Source organism: Nannobrachium achirus, assembly GCF_963921795.1.
Source record: "Nannobrachium achirus genome assembly, chromosome: 19".
NCBI classification, from domain to species: domain Eukaryota; kingdom Metazoa; phylum Chordata; class Actinopteri; order Myctophiformes; family Myctophidae; genus Nannobrachium; species Nannobrachium achirus.
In genome coordinates this window covers 43,823,232-43,847,648 of record NC_137826.1, presented here as the reverse complement: position 1 = coordinate 43,847,648, position 24,417 = coordinate 43,823,232, and the positions used below count along the sequence as shown (strand labels likewise).

The 24,417-nt window shown below is 43.7% G+C and overlaps 1 protein-coding gene across 1 annotated transcript in view; it reads right to left on the bottom strand.

Annotated features, from left to right (window-relative positions):
• Positions 1–664: 664 nt before the first annotated feature.
• The window catches only part of stk32a (serine/threonine kinase 32A), a gene marked incomplete at both ends in the record, with an annotated part of 196,378 nt that continues 172,625 nt past the window's right edge, over positions 665–24,417 (bottom strand). Inside the window, 2 exons of the mRNA XM_080749165.1 lie at positions 665–791; positions 1,652–1,716. Of these exons, the coding sequence (XP_080605291.1) occupies positions 665–791; positions 1,652–1,716 (192 nt within the window). The remainder of the gene's footprint in view (positions 792–1,651; positions 1,717–24,417) is intronic.

Below are 24,417 nucleotides of genomic sequence, written 5' to 3'. Positions count from 1 at the left end.
CCCACAGAAGCATTGCACACGGGTCTGTGTTTGCGTTTGTTAGATTCTTTTTGCAATAATAATTTAAAGCCATCCCAAATGCCACAAGCCAAGTTCATGTCAAGTCCGCGTCCATGCAGCGCTAATTTAATCTTCGCAGGCCAGCAATAATTATTTTGTCAACATTATTATTCGGTCAAAATCAGTTTGTTTCCTGTTAGCACTGGGCTGGTGTAGATTTGTATCCCTTTTTGGTCAGCGGAGTGGTTTTCTGTCCAGGGAGCACCAGAGCAGGTCAGGGGCGAATGGCATGATTCCATGCCTCTGGAGGAGTCCCTCTTTGGGCAGGACAAGAGTGGAAGGTCTGGGTGGGTCAGGCATGGTTGCAGCTCCAGGAGACCCACAGTTTCTGGGTAAGACTATTACAGGGGTTGAATGCTGATGCACATAGGTGTGTGTGTGTGTGTGTGTGTGTGTGTGTGTGTGTGTGTGTGTGTGTGTGTGTGTGTGTGTGTGTGTGTGTGTGTGTGTGTGTGTGTGTGTGCTGTTTACACATGGGGGAATTCAAGACGGATCCTGTGTTGATGATTTCTATTATGACAGTATCGGTAAACTAGGGGTAAAGTGCTGATCTACAAGCTGATCTGGGTGCAAATGAGATTGGGGACTAAAGTCATTATTCAGTCTATCCTGATATGAAGGCTGCGGGCTCCACGTTGTTGTTCTGTCCATCCTCGATAGCCTTAGTCTTCTCTGTCGAGGACAGCTCAGAGGGCTTGGGCTGAATGGGCTCCGCTACCACTTTACTTGACCTGTAGGGAAGAGAACACATTTTTTTATATCCATTGAACAAAAATGTTTGTGACCACGTCTTTGCTGTCTTGATTGTCGTTTGTTTTTTTATTCCAATTAACCACGTGAACCCTAGCGTCACTATACCGGGCAGAACGAGAATAGCAGATCTACAAGCTCACAGCATGGCGATGCATGCCATATTGCTACGCATTTCTTTTTTGCTGGGGAAAGGAACTGACCTATTATAGAGGTTATGCGCATGCATAAAGTGAGTGGCAAATTGAGTAGCAAGGTGAGTGGCAAAGTGATTTTAACGTTGTCTAACGTTGTTTAGTGCAATCAGATAGGACTTTTCTGTTTAGATGTATTTTGCCACTCAGTAGGCGTTCCCACATAACTTCCGGGTATGATGATGATGTCAAGCGCATAGAGGAGATGTGACTTACAGTATATTCATTGGAATGTGTTCTGAGTAGTGGTGGGCAAAACCGTTAATTTCAGTGAACAAATCATTTTGTTCACGTTCACGGCAATAATCCATTCAAATGATTCGTTCACGTTCACCGTTCATAGTGCGATCGTCCCGTGAAAATAGCAATTAATTTCAATGGTTCTCCCGCCCGTCCAATCTGGGGCACCCCCGTCAACTAAGTATATGGTGAAAATGGTTAAACCCTATAGGCCTATACTTAAGTCGCTCATAGCAGGGTCTATATTTGGTCCCCTCTTCTTTCCCTCTACACCAAATCTCTTTCACGAAAACAGATTATCTGCAAGCTCACAACAGGTCACTTAACTAGGGCTCATTTGTGTGGTTAAAGTGAGTCGTTATTTATGGCAGACGGTTGGGTGTACTGGGATGAAATGTGGTCCTCACTTTTCTCTGTTGAAGACGAGGAAGTCTCTCTCAACATTTTCTAGGCGTTGCTGCAGCTGGCCGTTCTGGGAACACAAAAACACAGGCAGAAAAACGATGTCAGTCAGTCATAACACAACGATAGTCGGAATTACAACCATAGACTATAGATCATAGAGTTAAATACAGTATAACAGGAAACCTTTCACAGCATATGTACTGTACTTACCAAAGTGCCAACCAAAGATTACAAAGTGCTTTGTAATAGCAAGACAGCATACACACAGCCGTAAGGAAAAGCAAGTCAAAAGCTAATGTTAAACCAAACATCAAACAAAACGCATCAATCAGGGCAAACTTGAAAAGCGATTCAAGGAAATGAGCATGGATAAGAGAGGCAATAAAAACGATGAAAAGACTTTGCTATTAAAGACGGTTTAAAAGATATGACACTGACTTTGCTAGCCTTAGATCCTCTGGTAAAGCGTTCTTCCAGAGCCTAAGCCTGGGCCGTAAAAGCCTGATCACCGCGGGTGATGAGGCGAGTTTTAAGAGCAACCAAGAGAGTTCTTTCTGAGAATCTATTGTCATAATAGAGTTTTAAGAGCAACCAAGAGAGCTCGTTCTGAGAATCTATTGTCATAAAACAGTACGGGGAGCGTACAAGACCAGTTTGTGTAAACACATTCTTCATTCAGTGTTCTTTCTACCACTTCAGTGCAGTAATGTGCATTCAATGGCAAACAGCACTGGAAGAATGGTGAGAGAAAGGTAGCAACGTAGTGGTCCAATGCACTACAAAGTTGTTATAATGAAAAGGATACATAATATTTCCATTAACTTATGGATGTGGGGAACAAGTTGGCCTATAGCTAAAACAACTTTTAGCTCAATTGCGTACGTTCTTTTCGGCTGAGCGCTCATCGGGGGAGCATTTTGGGCAGTGGTTTTCAACCAGTGGTCCGGGGACCACCAGTGGTCCTTGAAGAGGTTGGTAACCAAATGGACCCTTATAAATCTGTAACTCTTGAGAGTGTAAAATGATTTTACACTCTTCTGATTTTACACTCTTCATTTTACACTCTCAAAAGTTACATTATTGTTAATGTTTTGCCTCTTATCTCTCCTATGGTAGCAACGTCAATACAGCATGGAATTGTGGACTACATTTTCTCCAACTATAAAAAATATTCTACATTTTGGGTCTGAGAGGCAAAATTTCATCAAATGGGCTCAACAGGGCCAACAGGGTCAACAGGGCTTCCGGGACCTCTTAATCTATGGGGTCAAATATGTGTGTGATGGGTAACATTAGCTGACAATAGCAGATCTACAAGCTCACAACGCCTCACGCTGCGAGGTGTTGTGAGCTTCTAGATCGGCTATTTTGGGAGAGTTGAAAAAGAGCAGACCAAGTATCAACGGTCAAGTTGACAAAATATCGAGGGTTTAATAAGTGAACTGATCTGAAAATACATATTAACATGAAATCAACTATCTATGGAAGCTATGGAAAGGTTTAAATTGCAACACTATTGCATTCAATGTGTACTGTAGTCTGGGGCTCTAGCTCTCAGCTAAGGGGTCCTTGGGCCGAAATACTTTGAAGACCCCTGACCAAGCTGTGATGAAGTACATCACAGCTTGGGAGCCACACAGTGCCATGCAACAACTGCTAAACAGCTTTGCATACTGTGCTTAAAAGCCTGAAGAGGGAGGGGTGGTTGTAACAATGACTTGCTCAAGAATATCTCGACGGCAGGTGTTGTCCGCTGCGGGGAGCCGAAATAAATGTTGACTCGTGGTGCATCAACTCCTTTAATGTTTAGAGGACACTTAATCCCCTGACATCTGCACCACATCTATTATTTGAATCCCTCTTAATCATGTGAGAGCCGCCCTGTGCTCCCGCACCGCGCTGTCACAAGCACAGCCTCAATGTCACCTGTGAAAAGCAGTCAGAGGATGAAGTGAGGAGAGACCTTATCGAGATAAATCATCATCCTGACAGTGATCTCCACGGTACAGGGGAGCAGTTGTGTTTGCATGTGTGTGCGCGCACACGCGCGTGAAAGCGACACTGAACAAGTGCATAAGAGGAAGAACGCACGTGTACGGCGTACGTGCAAGTATTCTTTGGTATTCTTTGTGTGCGACACACACACAGCCAGGCAGTCTCTCTGTCTGTAAGGGAACTGACAAGTGACGATGGGTCATAGCTTTCTCAGTCTGGAATGCATCATCATAACTGGGCCAGCCGACTCATGCTGTGACCCATTCACATGCTTTATGGTTGGAAAATTGAATGAAAGATGGAGGCGATGCGATTGATTTCCCCAGATTATTATTTAGCATACTATGGTGTTCATGTGGCACTCTTCTGGCAGGAAACTTGCTGTTTCTCAACCAGTGTTCCACTGACCATGGCGTACAGTAATTGCATGTAATTATGGTGTTTCTTTGGCGTTTCTTTTTCAATTTCAGTAGCCCACCAAATACAAGACAAACTTTGAATTAATAGGCACAGTGTGGGGGGAAAGAAAGCTTTAAATGAAATAATGACTGTTGGGCTTTGCTTGATATACTTTGTTGCACGTGCTTTGTCTGTCATGCACCAAAAATAGCAGATGTGCAAAGAGCTCACAGTGCTAGAGGTCCAGAGCTTCAATAAGGTTGAGAGCCACTGGTGCAAACCGTATATCCAGCGCCACATGAAAACACTGTCAGTCTGATCACACAGCAGAGGAGAGTGGTGGTGCAGGTGCTGCCACGGTGGGAGGGGGTGAGGGAGGGCGGGTAGAGAGAGATAGAGAGAGAGAGAGAGAGAGAGAGAGAGAGAAGAGAGAGAGAGAGAGAGAGAGAGAGAGAGAGAGAGAGAGAGAGAGATAGAGCATTCACATGAGACCAGTGTTTGGCAAGTTACTCAGAAGGGGAATAAGGTACTCTTTACTTTCCTTAGCAAAAGTAAAGCAATTAGTTATGTTAGGATCAGGCTGATCCGGTGCATCTCAGGACCGGGACTGGTAGTATTGAAGACTGGTCGACAAAACAGTTTTATGGCCACTAGTCCACACCAATGCAACTCCTTGCAACTGCCATCTGGGATAATGGTTGCAAGTAGCTGCATACTGTAGGTGTGAACTGTCCTTAACTCTTTTACTGCTTTATTTATTATTTATTTATTTGTGTCCTTGCCATCAAAGTAGTTTAAAAGTAGCTTACCTTTGCAATGTTATAAAACATTATCCATCCATTATTTTAAAACGAATTATTTTTGAACACTCAGACATAGCTGTAATCAAGCCACCCTGACTGCAGGGGGCAGCCAAATGCAATGAACGAGGGTGTAAATGTCCCTTGTTTGATCCAGTACTTTTAAGCATAGAAATGGATTAACTAGAAGCAGTCCATAGAAAACAGTCAGGAAGTGAATACGACCTCCATTGTTGTTTATGTGTGGTCGAGATTTGAGAGCAGCGTTACGGGAGCTGTTTTTACTGTAAAAACCCGCACGACCCCTCATCTGCTTACAGTGCTCAAACAAGGTAAAGAACGAACGAACGGCTGTTCGTATTGGCAACAGTCCCGCCAGAATGGGGCGAGCGTTAACGTACATATCGGTACAAGAATTAAGAAGGAAGGCACTGGAGCATTTCGGACAGTTGAAGCCTTTTTTAATAGCAGGGTGCAAGGAGAAAAGGAGTGTGACGCTTATCAATACATCTTTGTCAGGTCATTACTTTATTATTATCAAAAGCAATTAGTTATGTTACTGATGTACATTACGTACCGGTATGTTACATTTGCTTCCCCACCCAACCTGTTTAGATCCTTTTAGAAGTACAGTACTTTACCAGAAGTGATGCACTTACTTGGGTTAGTAACTTTAATATGATTACTGTTCTGGCGATTGTAATCTCTTGCACTACTCGTTACTGGTGAAAGTAACAAAATTACAGTAATATATTACTGTACTTAGTAACAAGTACATTCCAGCACTGCATGAGACTGACAAGAGAGAGGAGACAAAAAGAAACAATTCATGTTTTGTTTGTTTGTTTTTTCGAGAGAGAGAGACAAAGAGAGCAAAGAAGATGAGAGGGTGTGTGTGTGTGGTACTGCACATGAATATTGCGCAACAGGGAATTTGTGATTATGCTGGAGATCAAGGGAGAAAGGCTTTGTGTGTGTGGGCGACACAGTAGAAAGGAAGAGTAGGCAGACATACCCAGAGGCAGGTCTGGCAGGGAGAATGTTGGCGTGTTGGTATATGAGAGATAAGGTTATGACAGCAGCATCACTCAGCAACCAGCACTTTGACATGTCGCTCTTCTTCCTGTTCTCTAAGATCTAGAGCCTCGAGGCATTACAGTGCCTGATAACAGAAGCAACACCTTACTATGACACTCCATTATCCTGGTATACCTGCCCTTCTGTTTAAAAGACCACAGTGGTTTCTGAAGATCTCGCCACTGCGTACTTATAATGGTACTCAATTCGACAGGGTTACTGATTATAAATACTTGGGCATCCACATTGAACCATGTGCATACTTTGGCAAAAAAAACTATAACTTTTTTAACTTACATTTTGTTGTATTTTGTATTGGAATAATGTTTGCTCCAATGGCTATCAGAAAAAAGATTTGATGAATGCTTCTTTCTGCCTTGGTGTATGGAGAGATTATCTACAAAAATGCTATTTCTACCCTTAAGGGCCATGAAAAACAGTTGCATTGGGCAAGGGCAAAACCCACGCGTAAGGCAGACTGCATGTGATCAAATAATGAATCACAGAGAACAATGTATTCAAGATGTTGAGTCTCGATAAGAATATAAAACTTTGCATTTTCCATTTTATTTGCTTTGAAACAGGGAGGAGTGGTGCGACTGCACCTTGCACTGAGAAGTCACAAACACATCAAGAGAAGTGCAGGTAGAACCAATCAACAGACAGAATGTGTTTTTGCAGGGGTCTTCAACGTTTCAGGCCAAGGACCCCTTATTTGAGAGAGAGATGGAGCAGGGACCCCCACAACCTCTTCATAGATTCCATATAGTTTCATTATTTGACAGCACAATCATCAGTGTATTTTGGATTCATGTCCAATTGTATTTTTCAGATATTTAACTACTTGAACCATCCACACTTAATAAACTTGACCTTTCACTCAGTATAGTCTGCTCTTTTTCCCCTCTACACCAAAACTCTTTGCTGAAAATAGCCGATCTACAAGCTCACTGCAAGGCGTTGTGAGCTTGTAGATCTGCTATTTTCGGCTAAAGTTCTAAAAATATATTATGGATGCTAGGGTTCAAGTGGTTAATGTAAAAAAGGAGAAAGAAAGTGTATCACCCAAAGATTTGGAGGACCCCCTGTAGTAACTCTGAGGACCCCCTAGGAGTCCCGGACCCCCTGTTGAAGACCCTTGCCCTATTGTAAACTTGATATACTTGTCTATAATTGTGCACTAAATTAACATTTAAGCTATATTTTAATCAAGGAAACCCGAACCCTCTCTGACTGGCGGGTGGCCAGTGTGAGCCATTTCATCGGCAGGAGACATTCATCATAGACTGGAATGGGAGTATTGATTTTGAGTAGTTGTTGGAGCCAAAGATTTGGGCACTCTCCATCCGTACTGATTAATCTCTTATTAAAGTGGCATTGTGTCACTCTTTGTTTATGTTTTTTGTTTTGCCCAGGGGACTTTGTTACCACTGCTGGCCTGGCAATAACTGCCACACAGAGAGAGACAGCCAAAAAGTGGAACAATTTAAAACACAAATACATCGTAATCTGACCGTTTCTCTGATTTGTATTATGTAATTTGCCTTCCCGAGATTCCTTTTAAACAACCCATTCAGGCCGGGAACACATTTTAGTGTATGGGAGGGGCTTACAGTACATGTACAGTATGTAGCAACATATTTGTTTTTGTAGGCTAATTTCTGATTTAGGCCTAACTATAGGTTAGGCCTAAATGGGTTAAAGAGACTACTAAGCAATTGCCTGGGCAAACAAATCAAACACAGACAATATTGCAGATGCAGGTGACCTTGAAGCGTGCTTTGGGACTGTGAATGGTCAAAGAACACGTTTTGACAGTGTAGTTGCGACCGTCAGGGAGCAGTTTACTATGAAAACCTCCACCGGCCGTCCGTCGGTCGGTCGGTCACACGTCACACGTCACACCTTTGCCCTGCTCATATCTCCGCATCAGTATATAGGGCTTGTTTGTTTATTGTATGACATCACGCCACATCATCAGCTGTGGACTCTGTGATGTCATCGTATCGCATCAGTATATAAGGCTTGTTTGTTTATTGTATGACATCACGCCACATCATCAGCTGTGGACTCTGTGATGTCATCGTATCTCCATATATGGCCATCTCCGTATATGGAGATATAAGTCGTCCATGCCCAAGTATGGGCTGGTGAGGTCAGACTTTGTGTGATGCGTAGGTTATCTCCATATATGGAGATTCAACATTCCAGGCAATGCTCTCTTCCCTGGTGAGAATTGCCCCTTTATATAGGGCTTGTTTGTGTATTGTATGACATCACGCCACATCATCAGCTGTGGACTCTGTGATGTCATCGTATCTCCATATATGGCCATCTCCGTATATGGAGATATAAGTCGTCCATGCCCAAGTATGGGCTGGTGAGGTCAGACTTTGTGTGATGCGTAGGTTATCTCCATATATGGAGATTCAACATTCCAGGTGTAACTATGGCTACCCGTATGACGTGAGAGGTGGAGGTTGTGATATTTGTGGAGATAAGCGACCAACGGTCGCTTATCTCCCGATTAGGGAGTCTTACTGGTAATTATTACCCTCAAGAGCTTAGGGACCTACCCAGTACCCACGGGCAAAGAGGTAGAGACACGGTGACACTGCTGCCACCCGGCAGTGGTACACGTGTAATGCATGGATTAGTTCATCCCTGGTTGTTGCGGCAAACCTGACCGCCGGCGCCACTATAGGTGTGGCACGGTCACCATGAAACAAGATGCAAATGATGTGACGTGAAAGACAAATGACGAGTGTGACCCTGCAAATGACGAATGTCACCCGTGAATGACACAAAATTAAATGTATATCGCGAAAAAGGCACTGTACAAGCAGTTAAATCTTTTATCTTGATGGTGCTCAGGCACCAGCCTACTTGGGAAGTCTTTCCCCACCATGCAGTTATAGAATACCCCTTGTATCCGTTTTCACTTTTCAGTATATCTGTTTGTCTGTCTGTCTGGGTACCTTTAGCCTCGGAAACACAGACTTCTTTAGGCGATCGTACCTTTCATGCCAATAACCTATACATGGAGATTTGTCTCTTTGTGTCCCATACTGGATGGTCATATACGGAGATATATGTCTGTCTGCCTACAGTATGTCCCTTTTACGCTCATAAGTTTTGATGTCATCAGTATACATGCCCATAATGGGCATATAGCGATGGCAGGGTCATCAGCGATGCCGAGTTTAAGTCTCTCACCTCAGGTCACTCGTGTCACCTCACCGACCTCTTTGCCCTCAGCCTATCAGGCCAGGCCACTCTTGTGCACGCCTGTACACCGGACGGAGTTGACTGAGGATGTGTAGACTGGCACTGTGTCCACCATGTCCTGAAGCCCCTCCCTGCACTCTGCCAGTCAGTTGGCTGTTTTTGTCTGCTAATGTCAGCCTGTTTGCATTACTGTGAGAACCTGCCATTTTGTTATCTGATAGCTGCTATGTACGTATTATTATTTCATTAACTCTTTGAGTGGTGCAAACCGCTCCTATGTTTCACTCTGTGTGTATTAGTATGTGTGTATTTAATAGCCACTTTTTATTAGTATGGTTCTCCATGTATGGAGATCCGTGCTCAATGCTCATACCCATAAAGTTACTGACTTTACAGACAGAACGGCCATACAAGGAGATATGCACGTGTGTCATGTTTGCACCGCTCACTTCGCACCGGTGCGATTTCTTTATTCCCTATTTTAGGATACGTCACACTGCAACGTAATTCCCCTAAATATGGAGTTCCGCGCGGCCTGGCAGTTGAGATAGGTAGCGGGTAATGTCAAATGGTGTTGAGGTGAATGTTACTGCTTGGCCAAAGCGGGGCACTACAAACTTTTAACAGTCATAATTATAGTCTACCTCACTGGTTCTCAACATGGGATCCGGGGACCACCAGGGGGTCCAAATGGACCCTTACAGGGCCCGGAACAGATGTTGAGAAACAGTGGCCTTCATGGCAGTGTTCATTTTGACAAATATTTATTTAGTTTTTGTCATAGTCTTTAGTTTCAGTCATATTTTAGTCACTGTCTTTTGAGCGGAACTAACCGCTCCTACATCTGGCTTTGTGTGTACAGTATGTCCGTCCGTATGTCCCACATTTGAAGCTTAGCCAATGGCCAAGACGTAAATGAGATTAACTCATAAAAGGCACCGCTCACTTCACACTCTGTGTGATTAAGATAAGACTATCATAAGATTTAGTTGACTAAATATACAGTTGAGTTAGTAGACAAACATGTATTTTGGTGGACCGTGATGCTGTCCTAATGCATGAGTTCTACTTGGCTGTGTGCTGAAAATAACCGATCTACAAGCTCACGACTCAGGAAATAACAGCTCGGAAATCACCCCTGAAGGCCCTCTTCCAGAAATATGGTAGGTCTACCCTACTGGATGGGGCTTCTGACATTTTACAGGATGTTGTTGGGTTGTCACATTCAAATACAGACCGAAACCCCATCTCAACACTGGCCTCAGTGGCTTGCCTCACTATAATCATTACACTCCTGATTCACACCTCCTGGTATAGAATCCCACCTGCGCCAATATTTATCCGCCAACCGGATTCCTTTGCCGATAAAATATAGTTTTAGACCGCGACAGAGGCACACCGTCCCAAGCAAACTTGAGCCGTGTGAGGCCTCGCTAAGCGGGTTAAGGCAAGCGAGTCGCCGGGCTAAGCCTTGCGAAGTCCGCTGGAACCGAATCAGCGGACTTCGATAGGGACAGAATAGGGACAGAATAGTATAGATATTGTTGTGGGAACTGCTTTTGCCCCAACTGCCACTCAAAGTGACGACTGGGTTGGGCTGCTACAGTATGTCTGGCAGACTGCCTTGAAGGGTGTTATGTCCCGCGTGCGTCAGGGGCCTATACCTCATGCACTATAGCCATGAAACTTTTTATAGCGTGGCTCTGTCTGTCCAGGGCTAACCTCCATGACAACAAAATGTGTTGTGTATGAAGCTCGACAAGCAGTCACAATGGCGTGAGATGGCGAGAAAGGGAACAAAAGTTTTTATAGCACATACAAAATATGTGCTATATTTTAATAGTCAACACTAAAATCTAATGGTTAAAAGTCAGTGGTTCTCAAACTTTTCAGGCCGAATTTGAAAAATATATGAAAATAGCTGATCTACAAGCTCATACATATGAGCATGTAGATGGGCTATTTTCAATACATCAAAATCTTTCCTAGGTAATATTTGACAATTTGGCCAATGTTTGACCATTTTTTAGTGTAGTTTGTTGATTACTGTTCACGCAGTAATGATCATATAATTATAAATATTTTTTTATTCTTATAATATGTAATATTTTTTTAATTTTAGAGAACGGTAAAAAAAAAGTAGGGTGCTTCCCACCATTCTTAATAATGAACTCCAGGACTCCACGAAATTCTAAAAGTTTAGACTTTAGAATCACTTCAGAGTCTAAGAGCTCAGCCATGTTTCCCCACAAATATGGCATGGGTGGTGGGGTTTCCTTTGACCTGCTTCCCTTCCCCCCATTGGCCTGTATACAGGGGGTCCCCCAATACCCCATATGTACAGACAGGTAGAGATGGCCTGCACAGGTCTCTGACCAGTGTTTCGGGGACAGGGTGTCAAAGAGTACCCTTAATAAAGTTGAATTTATTCTTCCTTAGACAACAGGTTTCTTCCTCTTCATCACCTCCTGGAATTTTATGGCCTTTGCTTTCTCCTCTCCGACGTTCAGCATCAAGCTCTTTGCAATCTGCCTCAATGCTATCGCCTGCTCATCTAGATCGGTGCGAGGGTCCCAGAGGTAAGGATCATATCAAACTGGGGGGTGATCCCTCATGGGGGGAAAAATAAAGTAGAATCACTGATCTTGATTGTCTCCCCAAGCCTTCATCTCTTCTCTCCCTCCACCAACTCCCTTTGGTGTTCTCGGGTTAGTCAACATGAACTTATGTTTTATAATGTAAATGCTTGTTTTGTTTTTTTCTGGCATGTTATACCGTTATTTCATTCATGGTGTAGAGAGTCTGGGAGAGTACAGGGAACAGCAAGCAGCAAATGGTCTGGCCAGACACGAATCGAACCGAGGACCCTCAACAAATTTTGTTCTTTTTGTTTTCGTCTTTTTCTTCTCTTTAGTGTATCCATCCTAACAATCCAAGAAGTTGGAAGCCATGAGCAGCTCTAATGCGACCTCCTTGGCGATATTAAACTCAGGAGCGTCCGGGGCGTCCCCGACCTGGTTGCTGTAGCGCTCCTTGTAGGCGAAGAAGTTGCAGATCAGGACCAGGATGTGGGAGGAGATCTCCTTGAGGGACACCTCGTTGACCTCGTCCTCCGGCACCTCGCCTGGCCCGCTCATCATGGCCAGGATGGTCTTGGAGTATTTCAGGGCGAGCGCCTTCTTCACGATGCACACGTGGCCATCAGAAGAGACCAACCTCACGTACATGGCTTCCGGGCCCTCACAGCCGCTGTTGGGATTCAGGGTCTCTGCTACTGCAACCTCCATTTTATTTGAGATGGTTCGTCCGTCAATGTCAACTAGGTAAGAAAGAGATTAAGCTGTTCTTCTTATCGCAGTGAAAGCTGTGAGGTTGGGCGTCTGTTATATGTCTGTCACATGATTACATCATAGCTTCATCGATGATGAATTTATGATGTATGGCTCCGTATTTAGGCAAGGTTTTAGCCTGATCCCATGGCCTTTGACTTTCAGTGGACGTCACAAACGTAACTTGCCCATGACCGTAAAAGGACCTGTTTGGGATGTTGGGATCAGAGCAGTGTAAGCAGAGTGGCGTCACGCTTTGAACTCGCCGCAGACTGGAAGTGCCGTCTCATTCCTAGCGAGCCTCTGCTCCTCTCCTGCCCCGTCCACCCCCATTCTAGCCGAGGTATTTTCACTCGCTGGTAAGTAGACTAAATCACGTCTTTTTCACCATGTTAACGCATTCACGGGCCTCTCCAAGGTAGATAACATTATTAAAAGGGTGAAAAAGACGTGATTTAGTGATTTTAGTCTACTTACCAGCGAGTGAAAATGCCTCGGTTATAATGGGGGCGGACGGGGCTGAAGAGCAGCAGAGGCTAGCTAGGAATGAGAACAGGCTCCAGGCTAAGTTAGCTTCCCACCATAGAGTAAATAGGCTTTCCACGCTTACTATGGGAGTCGACATAAGTGTCATAACTCTCTATTTATATGACACTGGTTGGGATGTTCCTTTTTGGCAGGGTGTTTAACTGTACTTGTACCGTACTACATTTTCTATTGTATTGACTATACTGTTCTCCATTTTTGTCTAATAAAATATTCAATCAATATTCAATGGCAACACGTTGTGAGCTTGCAGATGGGCTTTTTCAAATAGCTTAACAAATAGAATCGGAAAGTCTCCACTCCTTGGGGTCTTTTTTGTCACATTATATATTACTAGAAGCTTCGGGCGGCCCAGCGTCTAGTCGGCGACCTGGCCAACTCGGAACAATGTAAATAGGGAATGAATGCCCCGCCCTTTAATGCAAACCCCATTATACCTGTTTTCATAGGACCCGTTTTGACCATCTGTCTGCCTGTGTCCATTTATGCCCATATATGGAGATATCTGTATCTGTCTGTCTGTCTGTCGGCGTCCATTTTATGTCCATATATGGAGATCACTGCAGTTATAGTTCTGGGTCCATTTTATGCCCATATATGGAGTATCTGTCTGTGCCTCCAACTGTGTTGCAGACACAGTGCCGGTTCCCCCTTTAATGCAAACCTCATTATACCTGTTGTCATAGGACCCGTTTTGAACATCTGTTTGCCTGTGTCCATTTATGCCCATATATGGAGATATCTGTATGGAGATCACTGCAGTTATAGTTCTGGGTCCATTTTATGCCCATATATGGAGTATCTGTCTGTGCCTCCAACTGTGTTGCAGACACAGTGCCGGTTCCCCCTTTAATGCAAACCTCATTCGGGCGGCCCAGCGTCTAGTCGGCGACCTGGCCAACTCGGAACAATGTAAATAGGGAATGAATGCCCCGCCCTTTAATGCAAACCCCATTATACCTGTTTTCATAGGACCCGTTTTGACCATCTGTCTGCCTGTGTCCATTTATGCCCATATATGGAGATATCTGTATCTGTCTGTCTGTCTGTCGGCGTCCATTTTATGTCCATATATGGAGATCACTGCAGTTATAGTTCTGGGTCCATTTTATGCCCATATATGGAGTATCTGTCTGTGCCTCCAACTGTGTTGCAGACACAGTGCCGGTTCCCCCTTTAATGCAAACCCCTGTTGTCATAGGACCCGTTTTGAACATTTGTTTGCCTGTGTCCATTTATGCCCATATATGGAGATATCTGTATCTGTCTGTCTGCGTCCATTTTATGCCCATATATGGAGATCTTTGACCATCTGTTTGCCTCTGTCCATTTATGTCCATATATGGAGATATCTGTCTGTCTGCAATCCATTTTATGCCCATATATGGGGGCATTCATTTTATGCCCATATATGGAGAACGCGTGTGCCTGTGGGACGAACGCCCATATATGGAGAACGCGCGTGCCCGTGGGACGAACGGTTCTCGAGATACGCGGATTACATACATACACACACACTCACAGAGATTTTTTGTTGACTCATGTGGCGTACGTGATGTCAGAGCCTTTTATGAAGTGATGTCACAATGAGTCAGAGCTTTCGCCGATTTCCTCCGGAACAGCCTGATGTCAACAATCAACCCGCATAAGGAGATTCCGAACGTTTCGCGCCGGTTCGGGAAAACCGCGCGTCGGGTCGGGTCGAGACCCGGCACTGCACTCCGTGCCGCGGCGGGGAACGCGCGTGCCGAATCTGAAGCCGGTGGGACGAACGGTTCTCGAGATACGCGGATTACATACACGCAGACAGACAGACACGCAGAGACTTCTCGCATTTATAGATAGATATTAGGGGTGTGTATCCATCCCCTACAAGGCGATTCGATACGTATCCGATACATGGGCTAACGATTCGATTCGGAAACGATACGGCTTACATACAGAACGATTCGATACGATTCGATTTGGTGCAATTTCGATACGATTTCGATTTTGTGGAATTTGATTCGATTCGATCCGATTCGATTCGATTCGATACGATTCGATGCGATACGGTGTGATCTGATACTTACGTTTAATGAAACATACATTTTCCATTTTTAATTAAGAAACTTGATCTATAAAGTAGCATGGCTGACCTTCAAATAATGGATATCTCATAAAAGACCAAGGAATAACAGAAAATTGTAAAGAAAGATGGATGACAAATCATTTTAGTATCATGTCATTGTTGTGTTCATTCTAAATAGACACAGACATGTAGATACAACAAATAATTAATGTAAACTACAAAGCCTACTGACATGGTTTGAAAATCTGTCTCACACACCCATTTCTAAGAGCTTCACTTTAGCAGTTACAGTTGGTCAGGTGGAGAAATATAAAACAAACACACAAAAGGCCTGGCCCTTCAGGCTTCAGTACAGTGCAATAATTGTACTTTGCAAAGCTGCTATAATAACACTGAAAAACTAAAATACATCCTCACCAATGCCACAGATCAGATCAATCCTCAGCAATGCCACAGATCAGATCACCAAATAAAACTAGTAAAAGAGCCTGCTGTTATTCAGTCAATAAGATCATTTCGAAGAGATCCACTTTACAACAGTAACAACAGCAGTATAAAGTAAGTGCAACATTTGAAGTCTGGCACACATCATGTCTACTTGTTATCGTATGGCTCTACTGCAGTAGTTCTAAAAAAAATCAAAAATCAATGTCAAGGACCCCCAGTTTGACATATGGATCAGGCTCTTGTCTTAAGTTTAAATGGAACCAAATGGACCCATTAGGGTCCATTTGGTTCCATTTGTACACTCCATTGAGTTACACATACCCAAGGGTTCATTAGGGTCCATTTGGTTCCATTTGTACACTCCCCTGCTGAGTTACACATACCCAAGGGTCCATTTGGTTCCTATCATTTTGCCGAGGACCCCCTAGAACTCCCTCAAGGACCCTTGGGGGTCCCCGGACCCCACTTTGAAAACCAATACTCTATAGTCGCCCTTTGCAATAAAAGCTGATGCTGTGATTATTACCTTTGCTGTCGACAAGCGCGGGGACTTCTGATGGTTCTACTGGGAAAAGTGTTATCCAATCCATTACTGTCGCATTCTTATAAAATCCAAACTTGCGTTTCTCCACTGGAATAACCCATAGTGAATAGTGATGGAACTAGTCTACCACGTTGTTGGTTTGTTTACAAGTCGCTGTGTGTCGCACATGCGAGCGTCATACACGCACCAGTGTGCTATGTCGGAAGTAGCAGATCTATAAGTTTACAACCCATCCACATACAACACCCTGTGGGCTTGTAGATCTGCGGCTTCCCGCAGGACAGTGACTGCAGTACGCGGAAACCCAGCTCTAGCGGAGGACAGAGCAGCAGGCAGCTTTTTCTTTTTTTTCTTTCCATTGCACTGCAGCACTGACTGCTAGCAGCGCTCACTTTTGAAGTAATGATTTGTAACAGTAAACGATGAGTAAGTAAGTTCAGAATTTCACAGCAGGTTAATTATTTAATGCTAAAATCCGATTAATCCGATTAATAACTTTAGGACCGATACATCGACCGATACGGCCGCGATTTGGACCGATCCGGGTAAACGCGCATCGATGCGGCCGTATCGCTAGTGTTGAAACCGATAATCGATTCATATCGATTTTTTCCCCCACCCTTAATAGATATATATATATATATATATATATATATATATATATTAGAGGTGAGGGTGGCCCTCAGTCTGCACGGCCAATCTGACTGATATGACCATATATGGAGATCTCTGTATCTGTCAGTGTTTGTCCCTTTTATGCCCATGGAGATCTCTGTGTCTATCATTTCTGGTCCCCTTTACTGTATGCCCTTATATGGAGATCCCTGATATCATCAGTATATGTCCATATATGGGCAATGGGCATGCTCATAAGCCCGCCTATATATGGAGATCTCTGTATCTGTTAGTGTCCCTAAAATGTTATGACCACATGGAGTTACAAAATACACACGCATGCAGGTATTTAGCACGTTTATAATAGAAAGTGAATTGGGCTGTGATCATCGATACTTCATGGATTACTGATATGTGTTGTGTATCTCTCAGGATCTGCCACCTGCCACCTGGCGACAAGCGACCTCGCCCTAAAGGGCGATGTCGCGCCATGTCTTGGCCATCTGGGCTTGTTAACCTGAGGCGTCTTACTTGTTTCTCTATGCTGATCTCATTTAAGGTAAACCCTGATTTCATGTCACCCTTTTTCCACGATGAAGTCACTCTGAGTTATTTCAAGGATTTCCCCTTTGGATGACGTCACCCCGTGTTTTTTCAAGGGTTTTCCCATTGGGTGGCGTAAGCAAGGACTCAGACAGACAGACGGGTGGACGGACATAGGTTTCCCTAATTTATAGATAGATGTAACCTCTTGTCACCAGACTTTCCACCTCGGAGGCAGCCTGGTATTGGTTTTAATAGAATAGTCCCCCCAGGAATCCGTGATTCCGCGATCACAGAAATTATCGTGGATTTCTCAGCGAATCGCGGATTTCTTGGCCATTCGCTGATTTTTCTGCCGTCCGCGGAATAACAGTGAAACCTGACATTATACAGTATATACTATTACTCCTATTATGAAACGATTTGTAGCCTACATCAGTGGTTCTCAAACTTTTCAGGCCGCGACCGGCGACCCCCCAAATAATCGTATTTTAACTGGGGACCCCCCACCCTGCACTAAGAGTTGAGGCATTACATTTTGTATAATAAGGTGCTATTGTCAAAATAGCATAATTTCTGCCTCTAATATTCGACAATGTGGCCAATGTTTAATTTGTAATTTTAGAGGGATTAAAAAGTCCTTAAATTGTCACTTTAGAAAGGTGCAGATACCCTCTCTACACTTAAACTTTATTTTGTTTTGTTTATCGTTGAGTGAGAAAACAATGTTGCACATGGAGTTAATCACCTGGGGACCCCGCCGAAATAATTTGGGGACCCCCAGGCAGGTTGAGAACCACTGGCCTACATGGTGAGGCCACCTCATAGGACTTTGCTTCAAGGCCCTGGGGCAATAGTTTGACTGAGGGACGCTGGATCGTCCCACATTCCTACATAAAACTTTGTCCTGCCATATAGTTCCTCTATGCCTATAGTCCTGGCAATGACAATGCTAATGCTAATGTAGAAGAGAATAAATATTGCACCCATAGATATCCTCTAAAATGTAATTACTACAGGCATGGTTTGGATGACAATAGTCTTTGCAACAGAAATTAAATATTACAAACGATAACAATCACAAAAGTTGTAGATTTAATATTAGCTATTTCATGAAGGGTTTTACTTGATTATTAGAACTAAATATTTTTTTTTTACTTGATAACTGGTCATTTTAGGTTGTTTTTTAATGTCCACGGAATCAAGAATTGTTCTCCGCAGAATTCCGCAGAATCAGGATTGTTCTCCGCGGAATCAAGACTTTTTCTCAGCGGATTCCTGGGGGGACTAGAATAGGAATGTCCCCACTCCTTCTGGGTTTTTTTTTTGTCAGTTTGACTAACGGACGCTGGATGGTCCCACATTCCTACATGAAACTGTGTCCTGACATATAGTTCCTCTATGCCTATGGTCCTGGCAATGACAATGCTAATGCTAATGCTAATGTAGAAGAGAATAAATATTACACCTATACTAGATATCCTCTAAAACAGGGGTCTTCAACAGGGGGTCCGGGACCCCTAGGGGGTCCTCAAGAGTTACTACAGGGGGTCCTCCAAATCTTCCAATCCTTTTTATATTAAGAACTTGAACCCTATAGTGTCCATATTCTGAGAACTGTAGCCAAAAATAGCAGATCTACAAGCTCACAACGCCTCGCGCTGCGAGGCGTGAGCTTGTTTATCGGCTATTTTCAGCAAAGAGATTTAGTGTAGGGGAAAAGAGCAGACTAATTACAAAGTAAAAGGTCAAGTTTATTAGGTAATGACAGCTCAAATGGTTAAATATCTGAAAACACAAACTGACATGAATCCAAAATACACTGATGATTGTGCTGTCAAACGATGAAACTATATGGAATCTATGAACAGGTTGTGGGGGTCCCTGCTTCATCTCTCTTTCAACTAAGGGGTCCTTGGCTTGAAAACGTTGAAGACCCCTGTTCTAAAATGTAATTACTACGGGCATGGTTTGGATGACAATATAGTCTTTGCAACAGAAATGAAATATTAAAAACGATAACAATTACAAAAATTATAGATTTAATATTAGCTATTTCATGAAGGGTTTTAATTGATTATTATAACTGGTCATTTTAGTTTTTTCTTTTTTTTTTAATGTCCGCGGAATCAAGAATTGATCTCCGCAGAATTCCGCAGAATCAGGATTGTTCTCCGCGGAATCAAGACTTTTTCTCAGCGGATTCCTGGGGGGACTAGAATAGGAATGTCCCCACTCCTTCAGGTTTTTTTTTGTCACATTATGTAACCTCGCGTCACCAGACTTTTCACCTCGGAGGAAAGCCTGGTATTCATTTTAAACGGACCGTGTGATCCGGTCTAGGCGTGGACTAGGCGTGGACTCTCCCACTTTCAGCATCAAGCTCTTTGCAATCTGCCTCAAAGCTATCGTCCGCTCATCTAGATCGGTGCGAGGGTCCCAGAGGTAAAGGTCATATCAAACTGGGGGGTGGTCCCTCGGGGGAAAAAAAAGTAGAATCACTGATCTAGATTGTCTCCCCAAACCTTCATCTCTTCTCTCCCTCCACCAACTCCCTTTGGTGTTCTCAGGTTAGTCAACATGAACTTGCTTCAGCCTGCCATACGTTTTATATGTAAATGCCTGTTTTTTTTAGTTTTAGTTTTTTTCTGGCATTTTATGCTGTTACTTCATTTGATAGTTGGTGTAGAGAGACGGGAATCTGGGAGAGTACAGGGAACAGCATGCAGCAAATGGTCTGGCCAGCCACGAATCGAACCGAGGACTCTCTCTTTTTGTTTTGTCTTTTTCTTCTCTTTAGTGTATCGGTCCTAACAATCCAAGAAGTTGGAAGCCATGAGCAGATCTATTGCGACCTCCTTGGTGATATCAAACTCAGGAGCGTCCGGGGCGTCCCCGACCTGGTTGCTGTAGCGCTCCTTGTAGGCGAAGAAGTTGCAGATCAGGACCAGGATGTGGGAGGAGATCTCCTTGAGGGACACCTCGTTGACCTCGTCGTCCCCCAACTCGCCTGGCCCGCTCATCATGGCCATGATGGTCTTGGAGTATTTCAGGGCGAGCGCCTTCTTCACGATGAACACGTGGCCATCGGCAGAGATCAACCTCACGTACATGGCTTCTGGTCCCTCACAGCCGCTGTTGGGATTCAGATTCTCTGCTACTGCAACTTCCATTTTATTTGAGCTGGTTCGTCCGTTGATGTCAACTAGGCAAGAAAGAGAATACGTTGTTCTTCTTATCACACTGAAAGCTGTGAGGTTGGGTGTCTGTTATATACCGAATATTTGTGATGTGTCGTGACGTCACATGATTACATCACAGCTTCATGTGTCATCGATGATGAACTTATGATGTATGGCTCCTTATTTAGGCAAGGTTTTGGCACAATCCCACAGCCTTTGACTTTCAGTGGACGTCACAAACATAACATGCCCATATATGGAGACTCGCGATGCGCCAAGTGGTTAGCAGCAGATCTCCGCAGATGGCAACACGTTGTGAGCTTGCAGATGGGCTTTTTCATTCAAATAGCTTAATAAATAGAATCGGAAAGTCCCCACTCCTTGGGGTCTTTTTTGTCACCTTATTATGTAACCTGTAACCTGTGTCAGACTTTCCACCTCAGAGGAAAGCCTGGTATTGCTTTTAAACGGGCCGTGAGATCCGGTCTAGGCGTGGACTAAAACGGAAGAACGGCCGCCTGATGAGTGCAACAAACTACAACATGACGTAACATTATTTTTGAAGCGGTGAAAGCCGCTTCCAAGGAGTGGCTTTGTGTGTCCCCCATGTCCATATATGGTCATTTCAGTCCAGAATGAACCGGTTTTATCTGTCCGTAAATGTGTGTCCCCCATGTCCATATATGGTCATTTCAGTCCAGAATGAACAGGTTTTATCTGTCCGTAAATGTGTGTCCCGACTCCCATGTGTGTCCCCCCATGTCCATATATGGCCAGAATGAACAGGTTTTATCTGTCCCGTACGTCCAGAATATGTGTGTAGTGTCCGTCCCGGTCTGATGATTGGATGATTAAAAATGTCCAATGAGACCATACTTTGAGGATTGGTCAAGCTTCACATGACAATTCGGCCCTCCAGATAAAATCATTCATTCATTCAGAATTCAGAATTCTTAAGCTCTAGAACACATAGAATAAAGGTTCACCGCTTAACTTCGAACCGAGGTTTGATTTTATAAATATATTATCAAATCTGACTGATATGACCATATATGGAGATTTCTGTATCTGTCAGTGTTTGTCCCTTTTATGCCCATGGAGATCTCTGTATCTATCATTTCTGGTCCCCTTTACTGTATGCCCTTATATGGAGATCCCTGATATCATCAGTATATGTCCATATATGGGCAATGGTCATGCTGATAAGCCTGCCTATATATGGAGATCTCTGTATCTGTTAGTGTCCCTAAAATGTTATGACCACATGGAGTACAAAATACACACGCATGCAGGTATTTAGCACGTTTATAATAGAAAGTGAATTGGGCTGTGATCATCGATACTTCATGGATTACTGATATGTGTTGTGTATCTCTCAGGATCTGCCAACTGCCACCTGGCGACAAGCGAGCTCGCCCTAAAGGGCGATGTCGCGCCATGTCATCTGGGCTTGTTAACCTGAGGGGTCTTACTTGTTTCTCTATTCTATGCTGATCTCATTTAAGGTAAACCCTGATTTCATGTCACCCTTTTTCCATGATGAAGTCACTCTGAGTTATTTCAAGGATTTTCCCTTTGGATGACGTCACCCTGTGTTTTTCCAAGGGTTTTCCCATTGGGTGGCGTAAGTAAGGACTCAGACAGACAGACAGACGGGCGGACGGACATATGTTTCCCTAATTTATAGATAGATGTAACTCTTGTCACCAGACTTTCCACCTCGGAGGAAAGCCTGGTATTCTTTTTAATAGAATAGTAGTCCCCCCAGGAATCCGCGATTCCGCAATCACGGAAATTATCGCGGATTTCTCAGCGAATCGCGGATTTCTTGGCCATTCGCTGATTTTTCTGCCGTCCGCGGAATAACAGTGAAACCTGACATTATACAGTATACGCTATTACTCCTATTATAAAACGATTTGTAGCCTACATCAGTGGTTCTCAAACTTTTCAGGCCGCGACCGGCGACCCCCCAAATAATCGTATTTTAACTGGGGACCCCCCACCCTGCACTAAGAGTTGAGGCATTACATTTTGTATAACTAGAAGCGTCTAGTCGGTGCCCTGGCCAACTCGGGAACAATGTAAATAGGGGATGAATGCCCCACCCTTTAATGCAAACCCCATTATACCTGTTGTCATAGGATCTGTTTTGACCTTCTGTTTGTGTGTGTCCATTTATGCCCATATATGGGGATATCTGTCTGTCTACGTCCATTTTATGTCCATATATGGAGATCTCTGTAGGACCCGTTTTGACCATCTGTCTGTCTGCGTCCATTTTATGCCCATATATGGAGATCTCTGTAGGATCTGTATTGACCATCTGTTTGCCTGTGTCCATTTATGCTCATATATGGAGATATCTGTATCTGTCTGTCTGCATCCATTTCATGCCCATATATGGAGATCTCTGTATCTGTTTGTCTGTGTCCCTTTATGCCCATTATGGAGATCTCTGTATCTGTCTGTGCCTCCGACTGTGTTGCAGACACAGTGCTGGTTCCCCCTTTAATGCAAACCCCATTATACCTGTTGTCATAGGACCCGTTTTGACCATCTATTTGCCTGTGTCCATTTATGCCCATATATGGAGATATCTGTATCTGTCTTTTTGCGTCCATTTTATGCCCATATATGGAGATCTTTGCCATCTGTTTGCCTGTGTCCATTTATGCTCATATAAGGAGATATCCGTATCTGTCTGTCTGCATCCATTTTATGCCCATAAATGGAGATCTATGCAGACACAGTGCCGGTTCCGGAAAACCCTGATGTCAGACATCAGAATCCGAACCTTTCGTGCTGGTTCCAGAAAATCGCGTATCGGATCGGGTCGAGGCCGGGCACTGCACTACCTGCTGCGGTGGGGAACGCGTGTGCCGAATTTGAAATAGGGAATGAATGCCCCACCCTTTATTGCAAACCCCATTATACCTGTTGTCATAAGAGCCGTTTTGACCATATGTTTGCCTGTGTCCTTTTATGCCCATATAGGAACATCAGAATACGTAACCATGGCATTTTTTGTTGACTCATGTGGCGTACGTGATGTCAGAGCCTTTTATGAAGTGATGTCACAATGAGTCAGCACTTGCACCGATTTCCTCCAGAACAGTCTGATGTCAACAATCAACCCCGCATAAGGAGATTCCGAACGTTTCGCGCCGGTTCGGGAAAACCGCGCATCGGGTCGGGTCGAGACCCAGCACTGCACTCCGCGCCACGGCGGGGAACGCGTGTGCCGAATCTGAAGCCGGTGGGACGAACGGTTCTCGAGATACACGGATTACAGACAGACAGACAGACAGACACACGCAGAGACTTCTCGCATTTATAGATAGATAAGGTGCTATTGTCAAAATAGCATAATTTCTGCCTCTAATATTCGACAATGTGGCCAATGTTTATAATTTGTAATTTTAGAGGGATTAAAAATCCTTAAATTGTCACTTTAGAAAGGTGCAGATACCCTCTCTACACTTAAACTTTATTTTGTTTTGTTTATCGTTGAGTGAGAAAACAATGTTGCACATGAAGTTAATCACCTGGGGACCCCGCCGAAATAATCTGGGGACCCCCAGGCAGTTTGAGAACCACTGGCCTACATGGTGAGGCCACCTCATAGGACTTTGCTTCAAGGCCCTGGGGCAATAGTTTGACTGTGGGACGCTGGATGGTCCCACATTCCTACATGAAACTATGTCCTGACATATAGTTCCTCTATGCCTACTGTATGGTCCTGGCAATGCTAATGCTAATGTAGAAGAGAATAAATATTACACCTATACTAGATATCCTCTAAAATGTAATTACTATGGGCATGGTTTGGATGACAATAGTCATTGCAAAAGAAATTAAATATTAAAAACGATAACAATTACAAAAATTATAGATTTAAATATTAGCTATTTCATGAAGGGTTTTACTTGATTATTAGAACAAAATAATTATTTTGCTTGACAACCGGTCATTTTAGGTTATGTTTTTAA